General features: G+C 42.0%; 1 protein-coding gene across 1 annotated transcript; it reads right to left on the reverse strand.

Moving 5' to 3' along the window:
• Positions 1–4,667: 4,667 nt before the first annotated feature.
• zgc:92313 (uncharacterized protein LOC436869 homolog) lies at positions 4,668–13,853 on the reverse strand. Its single transcript, XM_063221538.1, has 8 exons — positions 13,510–13,853; positions 13,055–13,078; positions 12,861–12,946; positions 11,410–11,492; positions 10,982–11,105; positions 10,604–10,751; positions 6,632–6,798; positions 4,668–6,001 (listed from the first exon to the last, which is right to left on the reverse strand). The coding sequence occupies exons 1-8, from the start codon at positions 13,571–13,573 to the stop codon at positions 5,741–5,743; spliced, it is 957 nt and encodes a 318-aa protein (XP_063077608.1). The 5' UTR covers positions 13,574–13,853; the 3' UTR covers positions 4,668–5,740.
• Positions 13,854–18,125: the final 4,272 nt, after the last annotated feature.

Here is an 18,125-nt window from a genome sequence, read left to right on the forward strand (position 1 = left end):
AGTGGACACATCAGTGGTCTTGCTCTGCTCGCTTTCCTTCTAAAACTAATTCTGTACAGTATAGCTTGTTGTCACGTGACACATTACAACCAATCGGAATGGCGAATCTCTGAGCGTGCCAATCAGATTCAGTTTCACTTTCTTCACGCAAGATCTCAGATTTCATTTGACCAGGGCATTAAAAATGAATGAATTCACCTGCCGTGTATCGCCTTAAATAATAATTAAAAAAAGGAACGAGTAAGGAACGAGTGTTTCTGTAAATGTAACGAAGTGAAAGTACTAAATTTCGCTTTGAAATGTAGTGAAGTAAAAGTATAAAGTCTTACCAAATAAAAATACTTGAGTAAAGTATGAAAGTATGAAAATGTTACTTAAGTACAGTAACGAATTACATTTACTTCGTTACTGTCCACCACTGCATGTAGGCGATCTATTGGCAAGTTTACCACTTCTTGTAGGTTAACTTATCCAGGTTTATCACTTAAATATGTTCTTGGAATACCACCTCGGTCTTTATTGTTTTTGAAACCGAAGTGAAGAAATGAACAATGTTTAGATGTGTACTGTAGTTCCTCTCCACTGAATAATTTAGTTCATAGACCATCTTTGTATCAGAATATTGCTTTGATTTTTTTTTTTTTTAGTTAGAACAAAGAAACGAATGAGAATTGAGGTTTTTGAGTTTTGCAACATTACCAGCAGTGTTTCTAAATAAAGGACATAAAGGGATGTTTGTGGTTGTCATTACTTTATAAACAAATGATCTTACCTTGTGGGTATTACTTCTACTTACACAATTAATCTTGTCTTGTATTAAGTTATTACTGCACTGTAGTGGGTGAAGTATGACATTACTTTTTTTTTAAAGGAGAGACAGTGGGTGTTGCAGACCAACAGGATTTAGGATTTATAGTGGGGTCGTGTGCCTATGCAATTTTTCTCAGTCATTTCAAATTTGTGTTAAAGTTTGGTTTTCACTTCCAAGTTGAAGTTTAGGGTCTATAGAACAATTTGAGTCTGAGTGTCAAACACACAGATAAGAAAATGGCCTCCGGGTGGCGCTATAAAATATATAAACGGCTATAACTTTTGATTGGTGTAACCAAATTTAACATATGATGTATGTATGGATTCAGCATGAAGAGGAGCAACTGATGTGCTAAGTATTTGGTTACCAGATTAAAGACACACTATGTAATAAACACACTTTTAGCCCATGAACAGCAAAATTCTGGGTTTTTGTAAAGATAAAGGGTGGGAATGCCCTCAAAGTTGCAAAGAAACATCATTTATTGCTACAAGTTATTGTAAATAAAGCCTGGGTTATCACTCAACTTGATTTGTTCAGAATATCACTGAAGCACAAAGATACCTAGGATACCCATACACAAATATGGCTGCATAAAGCCTATGCGATATTATAGTGAAATCCCAGTTCCATGGAAGGATGAACTTGCAGTGCGTGATGTGGGATTGTGATCCAAGTTATCAAGTGCTGCAACTGTGAAAATCTGCTTACGCAAATTTGTAGGGCAGACTATGTCTGCATTGTTCCTGGTCTGTTGTGCAATGGCCTGTGCAAAGCGAGCTTCTATGCTGAGGACCTTCTCATATGATATTGTGAGATTATGTTTGTGTAGTAGATTGACTAACTTCTTGCTTCTTGTTTCTGATGCAAATCAAGGGCAAGGAACACTGCAAGTGGAGGCTCACATTTCATGTTTACTGAAAGAGATGTCATATTTAGCATGGTCACCTGACTCACAGACAGAGTCTGTCTGGAATTATCTTCATCTGGTGAGGATTTGGGTCCCATGAGGAGATGGCGGAAGAAATACTTCATTTTCTGAGGAACAGATGTCTCTTCACAACCACTGGGAAGTGAACCATCAAATGTAAATGGAGTTTCATGATTCAAAACTGCGTTTCTGAGGATTGAAGCTGCCATGAGTAATGTTTGTGCTTCTTCATCTGGTGTTTGTGATGAATCGGATATTATCTTCCTAGCAGTTGTTGAACACATAATGACAAACTCTGTCCCTGGACACCTTTCTCCTCTCTCAACTCAGCGGAAGTTCTTGAGGATTGTATCCTTCAGACGTGTACGGTTGACGATTTTCTGGATACCATATTGTTCCAGTCTCTCTGTCATCATTTCAGTTAAATCTTGCAAAGCAAAGCCTCTAGCGCCGCCACTAATTTCTTCTTTTATGAATTGTAGTAATTCATTTTCTGCTGTGATTTCCAGGTTTTCACTCACTGTGTTTTGTTCACAAATTATACTGTAACGGCGGTTAAACATTGTGTAACATTTGAGATGATACTTTGCTTCAATAGCAACCAGATCTCCTTCTGCAAGAAGTGCCAGAACACGATCTTCTCCTAGTTTAACTGCCTTGTCATGTATCTCTTGGGTAAGTGATAATTTCTGGAAAGAATGGTCCCCTGCATGTGTTTCCTTGGCACAGAAGAGACATAGATTGCGGTTTACAGGTTCTCCACTTCGACAAGAATCTTCTCAATTTGCACTAGGTAATCCCTCACGGCTAGTGCGTTTTTGGCATATTCATAGGCTGAGGATCTGTAAAGCTGACGACATGATTTGTGCCATGATGCACCATTCTGCTGCATCAGTTCTTCATCTGGAAGATCTACATCTGGGTGGGGAGCTGCACCAATAGCTCTAAACTGACTCACAAGATTGATGATTTCTTTGTAGACTCCCACTCTACGACTGACAACTGGATTTGCAAGAGGGCAAACAAGTTGTTCCTCACTTTCTTTTTGGCACAGAATGCACAACTCCCAATTTCTTGAATCAGACATCTCATACAAAAATAATTCAAGCAGCCCATGTCCTGCTTTTTGAACTCCAGGATTGTGTCAACTGGAAAGATAAAATATTTTGTCTTAACCTTTTGGTAAACAAATCAAACTTCAGTACGAAATATACCAATAACAACTACCGACCTAAAATTTGAACCAGATCCAATATCTAGTCGACCTAATCATTCCATCCTGCTGCTAACATAGCTCTCACTGGTGCTAGCAAAATGTTAATGCTAACTACTTATGGGATTTATTTGCAACTAGTTGCTGTTGATATGCCACAATTAATCACACGTTCTTTGTCTATAAAAGTTAATTAGAAAACACAATATATATCCAAATGTATTAATTGTTGCTTTCTTACCTTCAAAACAGCAATATTCACAGAGAGAAATGAGCAGCTTGATTGTCAAATGATCGGAAATATGTCTGCTTGACTGCCCTCTTTTGGCAGTACATGGTGTAACTCTAACATAACCTTATTTTTCTAAAATCACAGTATTATATAATGGATGAAAGCAGCAAAATAATTAAGAAGTGCAACAATAACAAAAGACTTGCAAGTTGGGTGTTTAATATCACAGAGGCTTTATGTAGACATATTTGTGTATGGGTATCCTAGGTATGTTAGTGATTCAGGGCTATTCTGAAAAAAATCAAGTAGAGTGACAACTCAGGCTTTATTTACCATAACTTGTAACAATAAATGATGTTTCATAGCAACTTTGAGGGCATTCCCACCCTTTAATCTTACAAAAACCCAGAATTTTGCTGTTCATGGGCTAAAAGTGTGTTTATTACATAGTGTGTCTTTAATCTGGTAACCAAATACTTAGCACATCAGTTGCTCCTCTTAATGCTGAATCCATACATACATCATATGTTAAATTTGGTTACACCAATCAAAAGTTATAGCAGTTTATATATTTTATAGCGCCACCCGGAGGCCATTTTGTTATCTGTGTGTTTGACACTCGGACTCAAATTGTTCTATAGACCATAAACTTCAACTTGGAAGTGAAAACCAAACTTTAACACAAATTTGAAATGACTGACCCTAATACGACTCCACTATTAGTGCCTGTGAGCTGTTTGAGACTTTCCTGGTGAACCAGTAGCCTGTTTTAAACTCAATACAAACCCACCAGTAAAAGCACCCAAGAGAATAGTGACTGTTGCAGACATGTGGACTTGTGACTTGAGTCACAAATTGATGACCTGAGACTTGACTTTTTGGCATTTGTATTTGAAAATAGTACATGGAAAAAGGGGAAAAATGATTTTCACTCAACCAGTTCCAGAAGGCCTTCCATTTTGTTTAGAACATGGCAAAGGGGGACGTACACAGCAGTGTGGAGAGGTAATGAATTTATGACTAAAAATTTGTTGTCAATATTGCACATAGAATAAAGTACGTGGTGAGTGACTTGTTAAAGACTTGGAAAAAATGAGACTTGGACTTGACTTGATCAAATGTGTTTTAACTTGTGACTTGACTCGGACTTGAGCCTTACTTGTGAGTTGCAAATTAGTGACTTGGTCCCGTCTCTGGAGGTGGTGTTCCATTCCAACCAGTTCTTCCTAGTGTCTTATTTCTTGGCCAGGAGATGCTTTGTTGATACACAAATAAAACTTATACAGCATGTTTCCAATTTACTAGTAGGTCCAGTGAAGTCAAGGGGACATTGCAACAAGTCAGACTCACTCAATGTCACGTGCAGCATGTGCATGCACCTATTGGTCACCCAACGGATTTCAAATAGTGGAAAGCATTAAGCCGTTTTCAAAATCAGATTAAGATGCTTTTAATATCAAAGCAATGAATCAAACAGAGATTCAGGTTTTAAGAATTCATATGAATCAAACTTTAATTGCAATATTTTGTAACAACCATTGAGTGAAAACTACGCGATTCTTCATATCGTACATGTATAAAAAATAAAAGAATACAAAAGTTGATACACAAAAACTCGATCCGCAGTGCAGAGAACTACTTCATCTTAAACAAACACACGCCACTGTGGACCTTTATCATATTAAAATATACAACACCAGGCACTGTCATCGACCCTGCACGGGACGTTATGATCCATCCATGCATCATCTGAGGATTGTGTTGTAGACCCTGGGTCCCATTGGCCTCCTTTACAACATAAATACGGGGACGAGTTACAAGTTCATAAGATATACTGCAAATCAACAAGCTACGTTACAAGTTACAGTAGAAGGCAGTAGAAGAATGGAATGCCGCGTGGCTGTGGCGGGAACAAAAGCTCCACACACATAATGGCCATGTTTACACTGCTATCAGAGACAGCAAACACAGAGAGGAGAGAGCACAGGAGGGCTTTGTGAAAAGGTGCTGCGGTTGTTTTCCCCTGCGGAACCTTGCCGAGTTACAGTGGAATGCCGCAGAGTAGAGAGAGTGAGTGGCAGAGTGCCCATGCCGCTGTGTAACCTTGGCCCCTGTACTGTGCCTGCTGTGTGTGTGTGTGTGTGTGTGTGTGTGTGTGTGTGTGTGTGTGTGTGTGTGTGTGTGTGTGTGTGTGTGTGTGTGTGTGTGTGTGTGTGTGTGTGTATGTCCGTGTGGGAGAGCAATGATGGGCCATCTGGATTCGGGAGCTACAATCCAGTGCCGCATATTCCAAAAGACCTGGTGTTACCTGTTCGAATAGGGCTACAGGGAAATAGGGAAGAGGTGACAGCACCAAGTCATTTGGAATGTGTGGCACTGGATTGTTGCTTCTGAATGCAGGTGGCCCATCACTGTGTGAGTCTGGGTAGAAGCATCTTAAAAACCCAGGTGACTACAAAGTGGCAAATATGCAATGCTGCCATTTAACCATGCCCCCTGCGTGCATGTGTGCGTGTGCGTGTGTATGTGCATGCGAGTCCGGGTAGTTAACCTCTATCTTAGCACATGGGTGACCATGAGGAGTGTGAGGACGGAGGCCAGCACGGTGGCGAGGGCTCCGCCGTGTATTCGGGTGCCGCTGCCGTACAGCCGCAGCGTGGGGATGGTCCTCTGGATGAAGCCGGAGAAGGAGGAGACCTTGGCGTAGACCCCGGGCCGGTTCGGCTGCGCGCAGCCCAGCCCGAAGCTCACGATCCCCGCCTGCACCCACGTGCCGTTCACCATGGGGCACACCAGAGGGCCTCCCGAGTCGCCCTATAGAAACCACCACACGACATGGACAATAAATCAATCACTCAATTAAATTTATTTATATAGCACATCATACATAGTCATCATTTAATGTGCTTAAAAGTAAAAATATATGGACAAGACAAGGGCAACAAATGGTGATTTTTAGCTACAGTTAACATACAAACAAAATACAGTATTATTGCATGGGTGGCATTTCCTAGAAACTATGTAAGCTTGTAAGAAAATTACAGTACTCATTCACATTCACAACAACGCAGATTAGTAATATATGTGATTCAGTGCTTTCAACATGATTATTCACCTACGTAACACTGACTGTGTTGCCTGAGTGCAATACTTGTGCTTTACTCAGAAGCCCAAAATAGCCTGCCAACAGAGTCAGTTAGCCAATGATTTTTCAGTGAATTCAAATTAGTTACAATCCAGTGCCACATATTCCAAATGAGTTGATTTCATTTGTCCAATTCAACCAAGTGAAAGCCCACCTGGGAAACTCTCATCGTCACTGTGACAGCACTCCACAGCACACAGTGCTCACTGCACACAATTGCATCTTGTGCCTCACCTGTGCCCTCCCCCAAACTATATAACTGGTTGGAGGTAGAAGTCATTTCTTTCTCTGTTCCGTACCTGACATGAGTCCTTGCCCCCTGCCTGGTAGCCAGCACAGACCATGTCGCTCATGATGGTGACGGCGTCGTTTGGGTTGGCGTTGGTGTCGTACATGCTCTGGCAGTTGGACTGGCCGATGATGGGCAACTGCACCTGTTGGAGGGTGCCGGCCCCCTGCAGCGACACTGAGGAGAGGAGGGAGGAGATAGGTGAGTGAGTGAAGTGGGTGAGTGAAGTGAGTGATATGATGAAGTATTGTAGGTGGCCTTCTCCCTGTAGAGACACTGAGGAGAAGGAGGAGAAGGGAGAGGGGAGAAAGACGAGAGAGAGAGGCCGATGAATTTTATTTTATTTTTTAATTTAAACTTTCTTTAATCAGGAAGTGGTCCCGTTGAGTTACAATAACTCTTCTGGCCAAGACAGGCGGCTAAAAGTGATTGAATAAGGCAGATTGCGAGGCAGATGAATGTGTGAGTAAGTGGCTGATTATGCTGGGGATGAATGGAGCGAAGGACAGCACTCTTCAGATTTCTTCTTTGTTTCTTCGCCCACGAACGTTCTGCCCGAAACGTTTGTGGGCGAAGAAACAAAGAAGAAATCTTAATAGTGTCGTCCTTCGCTTCATTCATTAATTAATTTATGTTTTGTGGGATTCAGCACTCAGTCAAGAACTGTTGAAGGGGTATGCCACTATTTTGGGGCTTAATACAGTTAAAATCGTTGGCCAGGGTTTGTAAAGGAGGTAAAGTGTCTTATTTTTCATGTAAGCCGTTGTCTTGATTTAAGACAAGTTAAGAGAGGGAACATGTTGCTAAGCTAGTGAAAGTCAATGCATCCATGTAGCATGCTACATGCTACAGTGATCCATTGACTTTCACTAGCTTAGCTACATACTCCCTCTTTTAACTTGTCTTTAAGCAAGACAACGCTTAACATGAAAAATAAGACACTTTACCACCTTTATAAACCCCAGCCAACAATTGTAACTGTATTAAGCCTAAAAATAGTGGCATACCCCTTTAAAATAGTCTATTTAGGCGATAATGTGAGCGCGTCTTCTCCAGTTTTGATTATGCTGGGGACCCAGCTCCTGCAGAGACACCGAGGAGAGAGGAGGGAAGAGATGGGTGGAGAGTAAAGTGATGTGAATGAATAAGTGATGTCTTATTACAATGTTCTGATACAGTAGGCCTATGTAATATATGATTTGGGCTTTTTGCCTTCATAAATAATGTTAAGTGAAGTGAATGGGAGAAAAAGATAGGGGTAGGGCTGGTGTGACGATGCGACCTGTGTTAAAAAGCGAGCCGTGTTAAAAAGTGACATCAACTGGTTCCATCTGATCCAGGTCCAATCAAATCGCAGTCATCAGGCTCTTGCAGCCAATAGAAACCATCAATAAATAACCATTTTTTGCCCCAAGAATGCATTGAGACAAACATCCCATCACAGCTCATATGCTCCACAAATGGAGGCGATTTCCAACCATTTTAAACGGAAAGCGATCCTACATTACACGAGGACACCAATGATTCAACAATACACATTGTAGTGGTCATCTCTTAGTAGGGCTGCACGATTATGGAAAAAATCATAATCACGATTATTTTCGTCAAAATCATAATCACGATTATTAATCACGATTATTGATTTTTGCAGATTTTTTTGAAAATTATAACAAGATGAAGTATAACCAAGAATGAATTAGCAAAATAAAATGATGAGCAAAATAAAATGAATTGTAATAATTATGTAAAGGCAATAGCATGAAACTTAAGTGGACAGATTGCTCGCTAGAAACACCAGCCTGTCAGTATGTTCTGGCTTCAAGGACGCTCTCAAAAGTAGGTCACTATTGCCACGATTAAATCACGATTAAAATCATGAGTTCGATTTCACTATTTTATCACGATTTTGATTATTTTCCGATTAATTGTGCAGCCCTATCTCTTAGTATTTCATATAGTTTTCACAAAAATTGCATCCTCTGCCATGTTGAGACAAAACATACATATTGGGTGAGTATGCAAAGACAGAGAGCAGGTTAAATGAGTGCAGCTAGAAAGTTAGTGCCTTAGCCAGTGGATCAGTGGGTCAATATCGACTACATTCATTCTTTCAACTATGTGCAAACAGTGCTGACACGCTCAATAGGAATGGCATGCGGATATGTTAACACTAACAAGAACAGGTCAACACTCCATGACAATACATTACCACCTGGCTGAGGCATGATGTACATCTTACAGGCACTGTGTTAATCACGGTCCACTTTCAAAAAGAGCGGCGCATGATGCCTTACTGAAGGCTACCTAAGGCCCTCCATAACGTATATCAATGGCTAGGGCCAAGCAATAAAACTCAGCCAATTCGTAATACAGTAAATAACATCTTGAACAATGGGGCTCTGAACTGGCTCTGGACTGGCAGGTTGGACCTAGCTCTGCTGTAAACGATGCATAACATTGGTTAAATTGGATCTTCTCTAAAAAGAGAGGCATCTTCCAGTCAAGATCGTGGTGGCAATGTAACTCGGTTGCTTGCCATAAAACAGCAAGAAGTAGTAGTGTTTCGTGAACATGAGGACCTTAACCTGACTCTCGCCAGATGAATAAATTCTACCTTGCTCCAAGAATATTCATCTGGTTTAGATCTGCGAAGGCGTGTTTTTAAAAAGTCCTTGCACGTGATTGGAGAAACCACTTGTCTGACATTAATGAGGTGCTACTTTAATTACTCACAGACTCGAAAATACAGTTGACATTTCAGGATCAAAGTCCATGCGAGCAGCCATTGTGGTCTAAAACAACAGTCGCATTTCAGTTATTTTTCCCCTTCTCCACTATGTTTAAACCTTGACGACACCACTTCTCTGAAAAATCCTGCAATCCTGATTGGTCTGGCTGCATGGCGGTTCAGGAGTAACCTGGTTCTCACTCAGATGGTTGTTACAGAGCTCACGAAGTTGAGCAAAAGTGCACGAAGCGTCTGTGTGAGAACCAGGCTAGTTCTGGATTAGGGAACATGAAGTGCACCCCAGATCCTTGAGTAGAAAATACACGAGGATCCTTCTGAGCAGAAATAGACGAGGGTCTGGCGAGAGAAATGTTAGCATGGAGCTGCCCTAACCTAGGCTGGCGATGCCATCCTATGTGCTTCCAATCAAAAAGCTTGGCTCCGCACATAGTCTGGCGAAACCCTCCTGGCTCGGTTCGCTCACTGTTCTGCCAATCAGCAAACAGTTGAGAGTGGGTGACACAGAACTCACCCACGGAGTCTGTTAACTGATTGGTTAAGGTAACACTATTCACACTTTTGTCTTGTTATTTGTATGCTTTTGCAACACTAGATCGTAACAGTCATGCTAATAAAGCACAATTTGAATTTGGAACACCAATGAATTTCAACGGCAGAGTAAGCTCAGACCATCTCCCACCCACCATGGAGACGGATTCCTCTTATCTTTCGCCAGAGTGTTTGACGCAGTCAACAGTCGGCTTTATTCACTGCATGCTGCATGCTGTTGCAAACACACACAGTCTCCCCTCAGCTAACCTCCATCGTTGACAGTGCAGCACACGCGCACGCGCACAGGCACACGCACAGGCACACGCACAGGCACACGCACACACTCCACCTTCCCTCAGCTCCATCTCTCAGGTATGATAGCAATGAACCGCCTGGGTCATACAATACGCACAAAATTAGCATCTCATATTTATACATGCTCACATTGAAGCAACACATAGTTAAGGCTGTCCTTTGCAGTCAGGGAAATAGTGTTCCCTTTTGACAAGGAAGCCTTTGAGTGTATTATAGGGTAGCGCCTTAACACACGCACAATCTCCCCTCACCTCCATCTTTCAGGTAAATGATCCCTCTGCAGCACTACTCTGCAGTCAGGGAAATAATACCATTCCCTTTTGAACAAGGAAGTCTTGGAGCGTATTATATACTGTACGCACACACACACACACTATTTCCCCTCACCTCCATCTCTGATGTCCCCCCAGCCTGTAACTGTACACCGCAGGCCGCTGGGGAAGAGGGTGTTGGGCCCCGGCAGGCAGATGGGCTGGATGCGCTCCGACCAGGTCACCTCGCTGTCCAGCTGCACCAGCGCAATGTCGTCCCCCTCCTAAATAATATTAATAATAATGCCAACAATAACAATAATGATTTTACTTACAGTGCATTTCAAGATCACCAAGGACACTTTGTTAAAATACAATGTTAAAATAGTATTATGTTGAAACAAAACAAAAAGTAAAACAGTAGACAGAAATATTAATGGAAATGTCAGCAATATAATAACAAGGCGTAGCAGCAAATAAAGTCAGTAGCAAGAGGCATAGCAGCACAACACACCTGTGGGTCCACGTACTCTGATGGCACCACCACGCGCTGGATACGACGGCTAACCTCGAACGGGTTCCAGCCATTCAACTGGTGACGACCGATATAGATGATGTAGGCACCGAGGTCATTGGGGCTGTGGATTGGGGGGGGGGGAGAGAGAGAGAGAGAGAGAGAGAGAGAGAGAGAGAGAGAGAGAGAGAGAGAGAGAGAGACAGACATACAGAGAGAGAGAGAGAGAGAGAGAGAGAGAGAGAGACAGACAGACAGACAGACAGACAGACATAAAAGGGGCAATGGAGACAGAACGAGCGAGCGAACGAGGAAGAGAAAATTATTCAAAATGCGGTTTGATTTTGTGCATATGGCTAATAGGTGTCACATTCACATTGAGAAGAATACACTACTGCTAAGAATAATATCAGAGTTATGGGTCTTACTTTGGGAAGCAATGGGCAGCAGACAGGACCCACTGTTCTGCAATGAGACTTCCTCCACACACATGACGATTAGTCTTTGTTGACTAGAGCAGGGGGTAAATCAGAATGAACAGGTTAGAAGCAATACGTGACCCTCTGATGAAGACGGAAATTATACCGTCGAAATGTCCTGTGTCCTGTTTACATGTCAATGAAAAACTCACTGTATATTTTTCATACTGAACAATGTTGAATGTTGAGCACCACAATGTTTGTATTAGCGGACCAAACTGGGTTTGTGATCAATAACGAAAAAGAGACTATGTTGTTCGTGTGATAGGACACACCCACAACCCTAGTGATGCTTAGTCACATCACATGTGTTTTAGGTTTCATTTCAAGTGAAGAATGAGTTGGAGCAAACCCTGTGCCATTCATGTGCACCCACTAAAGCAGTGGTGGTATGGGAATGGGCCTTCTTCAAAAAGGCAACGGTCTCCTCCGCCTGTGAACGTACATAGGGCTATTACAGCCCATGTACAGTTTGCGGTTGAACAAAATTGTCTTTCTTTGATGCACGAGACATTCTCTACAATGAATGTCTTGTTCAAACCTGCAAGAGAGGATTATATCTAAAAATAGTACAGTTAACCTTATGGCAACAGCTAACCACTGCCAATGAAACATGTCCAAACAAAATGTCTTGTATGAACATGACGCAACATGAGGTGGTAGTTCTCGATTTAATGTTTAGCTAATACATGTTTTGAGTATTAACTGCTAACCCCAGCAACTGTTTTGACAGCATCTCCAAATCTTTGTTCTAAACAAGTGGTTGAGGGCGAGGCAGCGACAATTAACCACCTCTAGAAAGTGATGTTACACAAACTTGAGATGTCCAAACACCTTGGTCATGATGTGGCATGTTGGTAAGTGCACCATTATTATAATATTTTAAATTTATAAATGAATATAAATGTATCCCCAGAATGTTGCAAGCCTACTCAGTAGAGGGTCATTCCATGCCATTTGAACAAATCTCCGCGCACTCAGATGTGAGAGTCAGTCCACATTGTTGTTGAGAACATTTGAAAATAAAAGTGCAATTTTTAATGCAATATGACAATGGGAAAATATAGAGGCTTGGGCTTCAGGGCCTTCTTGACTCTTGGGGCCCTAGGCCTCGGCCCAGCAGACCTGCGCAGTAATATGTCCTTGTTGGCGTGGAATGACCCGAGTAGGGTTGCAACATTCTGGGAATTATAATCATTTATAGGAAAGAGCAGCAGTTACCTGGACATGCCCAGCCTGTGTGGCACAATAGGCCTACTGTACCCACAATAGGAACAAAACACCCCTGCCCTAAAAATGTTCAATATTCATAGCCAACCAACTGGTTCATTGTTAAATGAATGAACTTGGTATTTTTCCAATCATTAATTAGGAATGACCTCTTCTCTTCACACGCTCACCTGAATATCCACCTGCCACGGCCAAGCCCCCTCCTCGGCATCATATCCACCAACTATCCTATTCTGCAGCTGTTGTTTTCCACAGTCTGTGGTTAGGGGGAAATTGGACAGATAATGTTACTGTAAAAAACAAAACACATGTTATACCGGTTACGCATGCAAAGATCTTTCAGTTTCGGCTGTAAGCTACTTACGTTGAGCGGCGCACGTCAAAATACCTGAGACAGGGAGAGAAAGAGAGAAGGATTTGGACATTATTTTCCTTTCTTTCAATCGCTACACCAGGCCTAGATCCAAACAACTAAGGGGCTATTTATTTTGGTCAAATGCGCTTACACTCAATTTGAATTCAGGCGCAACTGTAACTAGTTAATTATAGAATTAACTTCTATCTTCATCTGTTGTGGGCAAATGAAACACCCCAAACAACAACTACTTGTAATGGTGCTAACAAGTCAACCAAAGATTACGCACACTTCTGTGAACTTTACGATTATGTCGGCGTTAACATACAAGACGTCAGCCATAACAATTTAGGCCTATAGCATCAAGTAGTAGGCCTAGTGGAGAGGGTAGGCTAAATCCTTGTCCAAGGAATTTAATCGTTCGTCACTACGATCAACTTCAACAGTAGTCTAATTACACTTACCTATACTTGAGAGAACGGCGCAATAAAGTCCCACTGAGTTCATATTTAGTTCCCCAAAAGCCATACAGAAATTGCGATCACACGCACGTACCAAAGGAGAAAAAAACAGTATCTGGCGCGAGAACTAATCCAGTGAACAGTTCCGTAGATCCTTTAGATTCACAACATTCCTTTCCGAATAGTTAGAGTAACAACGATTTGTGCGAAATCTCATCTAATCACATCGAAAAGAGGAGGCAGGAGATCTGAAAACTGCAAAGTTGGTGGGAAACACCTGTGCCGAGTTTCGGTCACAACAGACCAGTTTCTAGGAAAGCTACCTGCGCGCTGACAAACTCACCTATCAGAAGTGCTCATATCATTCAGTGATTAACTTCCGGCCATTTGCAAGGACCTCGGCTAGTACGGATAGGATCCTAGCTGGTAGGGAAGGTGTGGCTACAGGTCCTTGAAGGCACTATTTTGTATGATAGACCTTTGCGCAAAGACCCAATATTTCAAAGGTCTATCCATAATCCGAGAATGTGCACATTTAAATATGTTCCTGTGTCAGATTGCAGAGCCCAAATCTGCCTATATCTTTAAATTATTTATTTAATTGACATTTATTTCCCATTTAATTCATTTCACTTTACAATACATTTCCACCTTAATTTCCCCCCTGGAATCAAAATCAAGTAGGTAGCAGGCTTCACTCATATTTCCTGGTAACTTTTAAGGGTGCTGTCCCAGATGAATACTTAGAATCAAAGAAAAGGGGGGCACACCTTGCATCAAATAAATGGAATCAATAAATGATTCTCTCCTCTACATATCTAGGCCTAATGTAGGCCTTTATTGGTTATCAATGTACCATTGTGTAAAAACAATATTGTAAAGCTTACTTATAGCCATGTTCTCTCTTCATGTCATTGACTGTTCTGCATTCAGAGAACCACACTAGGTTAATTGCCACCATGCTCTGGGCTGCTTTGCTCTGGGCTGCTTTGCCAGATTGCAGAGCCCAAATCTGCCTATATCTTTAAATTATTTATTTAATTGACATTTATTTCCCATTTAATTTATTTCATTTTACAATACAATTCCACCTTAATTTCCCCCCTGGAATCAATAAATGATTCTCTCCTCTACATATCTAGGCCTATATTGGTTATCAATTTACCATTGTGTAAAAACAATATTGTAAAGCTTACTTATAGCCATGTTCTCTCTTCATGTCATTGACTGTTCTGCATTCAGAGAACCACACTAGGTTAATTGCCACCATGCTCTGGGCTGCTTTGCTTGCATCAGCGAGCAAAATACCTCTCAGGCACCGGAGCCTGACCACTTCATGAAACTACAGGTGTGTCTGCTGACCATTGGTTCACTAGGCGGCATGGAAAGTACACTGAGCTGTCACATAGGCTCACTGAACTGTACATCAGGGAGTGATGTGTTGGGATGGGTATGGGAATTTCCACCCTTCTGATTTTGATATTTCCTTGTTGCCTTCATGATGTTAATATTTAATCTCAAAATATCACCCCTCTGGTTTTTCATAAATTGCGACTGACATTTCAGACTAGTCCCACAGAAGCCAATGGAGATGTTTCAAGTGTATAGGCTATGCCCTTCATCAGAACTTACAAGCACAAACACCCATGTTTAGACATACTTGTCTCTGTGTCACTTGCAAGACCCCTGGTGGTGGGTAGCTGGGTTGGTGAAGGTATTCCATGTTGGTGGCCTATAGTGCTAAATCAGCTGAGTCATCTCTAAGGGGTTTCGTCTCTTAGTAGAAGGGGTCTTAGAGGTTCATCCACTGTGCAAAACAAAGTCAAACAGCTCAATTACGTTGCCTTTTTGACAATGACAATGAAATCTTGAACCTATTGAATCTCTTTTACTAAGGATAGGCTACTCGATTGATTAATGCTGCATTCAAAGTGCTGACATGTTTCCGTTACAATCACTGGTACAGCATTTCAGTAGTTATGGATAGGCTATAGGGTGGAGTATAGTAGCATAGACATACTGTATTAATCCCCAAGGACATTAAGGACAACAAGGGTCCTCATCCCCACCCACCAGAACATGAGGGAAGACTTGTTTACACGTGTCCTCTGTCTGCTGCGCACGTTGATTCCCATGGCTGTGCTTTGTCTTATTTGTTTAAAACACCAACACTGGAAGGTCTGAACGAAGGGTTCCTCTGTTTACAGTATAGGTACATGGTGGTCTTCGATGGAGAATCAGAAGAGAGGATAGTTACTGTATGTTGTCAGAACAAAGAATCACTGTTGGAGCAGCCGCTATACAGTATCTTTTCAAGCGAGGTTGTCTGTCTGTCTGTCTGTCTGTCTGTCTGTCTGTCTGTCTGTCTGTTGTCCACAGTAGGCCTATTTTGTGTCATCTGCAGGTCGATTCAAACACACAACATCAAGCACATCAATGGGCAGGATACCATCCATGATTGCTCTTGTTTCGTAAATATGATCACAAGAGCGTAAGTCTCTGTAACAGTCCTGTGACCGGAGTAGAGTATCATTTGTCATTTATCGTGTGTCTACTTTATACAGCATACATGACAAGGCTATTTGGAGAAGGAAGGGAGCCAACTTTTGTTTTAAGTCCCTCTCTCTCTCTGGGTATTTGTTAGTAAAATCAGCCTTCGTCACTCTCCACCATGAAGGTCAGTTGTTTTAAAAGGGGTTCATCGTGATTATAAAACATGGACATTAATCTATTTAATTAAAATCCATTTTAACGGATGGTGTCGCAGTTAATCAATGGTCTCACCATCCACAACAAAATCATGCACAAGGCCAATGGGAACTCAGGCTAGTGTGAAAGATACACTAATTAGACTAATGCTAGGTTAGAGGTCTAGATGGTTATGTCATAGTCCTGAACACTGCCACAGGCTCGGCAAAGTAACTAGCAGTATGCATGGGCTGGAATTGGAAATACATGTACTGTGTTGACAGACTTGAGGCCATCAAACAGCTGTAATAGGGATGCCACTTCACCGTAATATGCACATAACAATGTGGTCCAGTGAGCTGGTACAATGTGACTTAGTTATTCATTCTTTAAACTGATCTGCCCCCTCAAGGACACACAGTAAGTTGTGTTCCTGTATAAACTCAGCTTGTGATTGATTGATAGATGCTTACTACTTCCTGTAACACTGTCAAACTGTCCTGTCAAAAAAAGCAATAGAGATCAACAGTAGCCTATATGAAATGAAAGCAAACAATCACAAAACTGTCTTGTGTGTGCAAACTCTCCTTTAATTCAGCAACATTTAAAAAAAAACATTGCATTGACCATTTCAAATACATTCATTAGGCCTATATGTTGTTACAAATACATTGATTACGATTTAACGTGTTCGGGTCAAAAGTGTGCTTCCATTTTCCCAAGATGTACAGTACTAAAGCCTTCAGGCTCAACAGAACAGTACTACAATGACGGTTCTGAAAACATTCAAATTGATTGATTATATGATTGTTCTGTAATAGTTGTGGTCTGCTGTAGGGTGCCACAGTAAGCCCCATACAGACTGGTTAGCTCGTGTTCTGTGCTGCCTTGCCTGCATTCTGCAGTGTAATTACTCGGGTCCCCCAAGAGAGTATCTGATTAGGTTCCAGCTAACAAGACCAACCTGCTAGACCGGTTTTGCCCTCGGAATGCTGTGTGTGTGTGTGTGTGTGTGTGTGTGTGTGTGTGTGTGTGTGTGTGTGTGTGTGTGTGTGTGTGTGTGTGTGTGTGTGTGTGTGTTTGTGTGTGTGTGTGTGTGGGGGGGGGGTGCTGTGTGTGTGTGTGTGTGTGTGTGTGTGTGTGTGTGTGTGTGTGTGTGTGTGTGTGTGTGTGTGTGTGTGTGTGTGTGTGTGTGTGTGTGTGTGTGTGTGTGTGTGTGTGTGTGTGTGTAGGGCCGCTGACAGCTTTGGCTGGGCCCAGGACAAAGTCATCTGAACATACACACACATACCCCCCGTACATACAATGTAATGAGGACCCATTCCTGGGCCCCTCGTCTCCCTGGGCCCTGGGCAACTGTCCCATTTGTGTAATGAAATGTAATGAAAACATAGGGGAGTGGCTTACAACTAACACACTCTGATGTGAAAGAGCAGGATGTTACCAGAAGCTGTTGAGCTCGAGTCCCTTGAGAATGTGATTGGCTCTGAGCTGACACATACCCTGAGGAATGTGATTGGCTGTGACACAAAACGGCCTCATACTTGTACCAGAGAATCGTATATGAGAGTGAGATAAAGCAGGCGGGTTCTTTTCCGGTATCCACTTTATGTCGGGTGAACGCCCCTTTAGGAGACCTTCGATTAGGAGACCTTCGGAGTCTTGAGGTTGAGAATAAATGGAGTCCCCTTAGCGCTGTAGATGGCAGTAACACACGTCTTGTGCAAACACCACGAAAAGAGAAGAAGAAGGAGGCACAACGCCCCCTTAGGAGACCAAATTTTGAGCACACGCTTTTGCATTGAGTGGGCGTGTTTCGATTCCTCTTATTATATATCCAACCTCTTTGCTTGTACCTTTTGTACAACACACAGACTATGGGTGTGTTCCAATATGCGTCCTTGCGTCCTCCACTTGTGCTTGTGGCCTCA

Source organism: Engraulis encrasicolus, chromosome 17, assembly GCF_034702125.1.
Source record: "Engraulis encrasicolus isolate BLACKSEA-1 chromosome 17, IST_EnEncr_1.0, whole genome shotgun sequence".
NCBI lineage: Eukaryota > Metazoa > Chordata > Actinopteri > Clupeiformes > Engraulidae > Engraulis > Engraulis encrasicolus.

What these genes read in the sequence shown, in the direction of transcription:
- zgc:92313 (XM_063221538.1), bottom strand. Translation starts at nt 13,573, where the DNA reads ATGGCTTTTGGGGAACTAAATATGAACTCAGTGGGACTTTATTGCGCC. An exon ending in GCTGCCCATTGCTTCCCAAA is followed by an intron (nt 11,106 to 11,409) that starts GTAAGACCCATA and finishes CCCAATCCACAG; the next exon opens with CCCCAATGACCTCGGTGCCT. An exon ending in GGGGCAAGGACTCATGTCAG is followed by an intron (nt 6,002 to 6,631) that starts GTACGGAACAGA and finishes TGGTTTCTATAG; the next exon opens with GGCGACTCGGGAGGCCCTCT.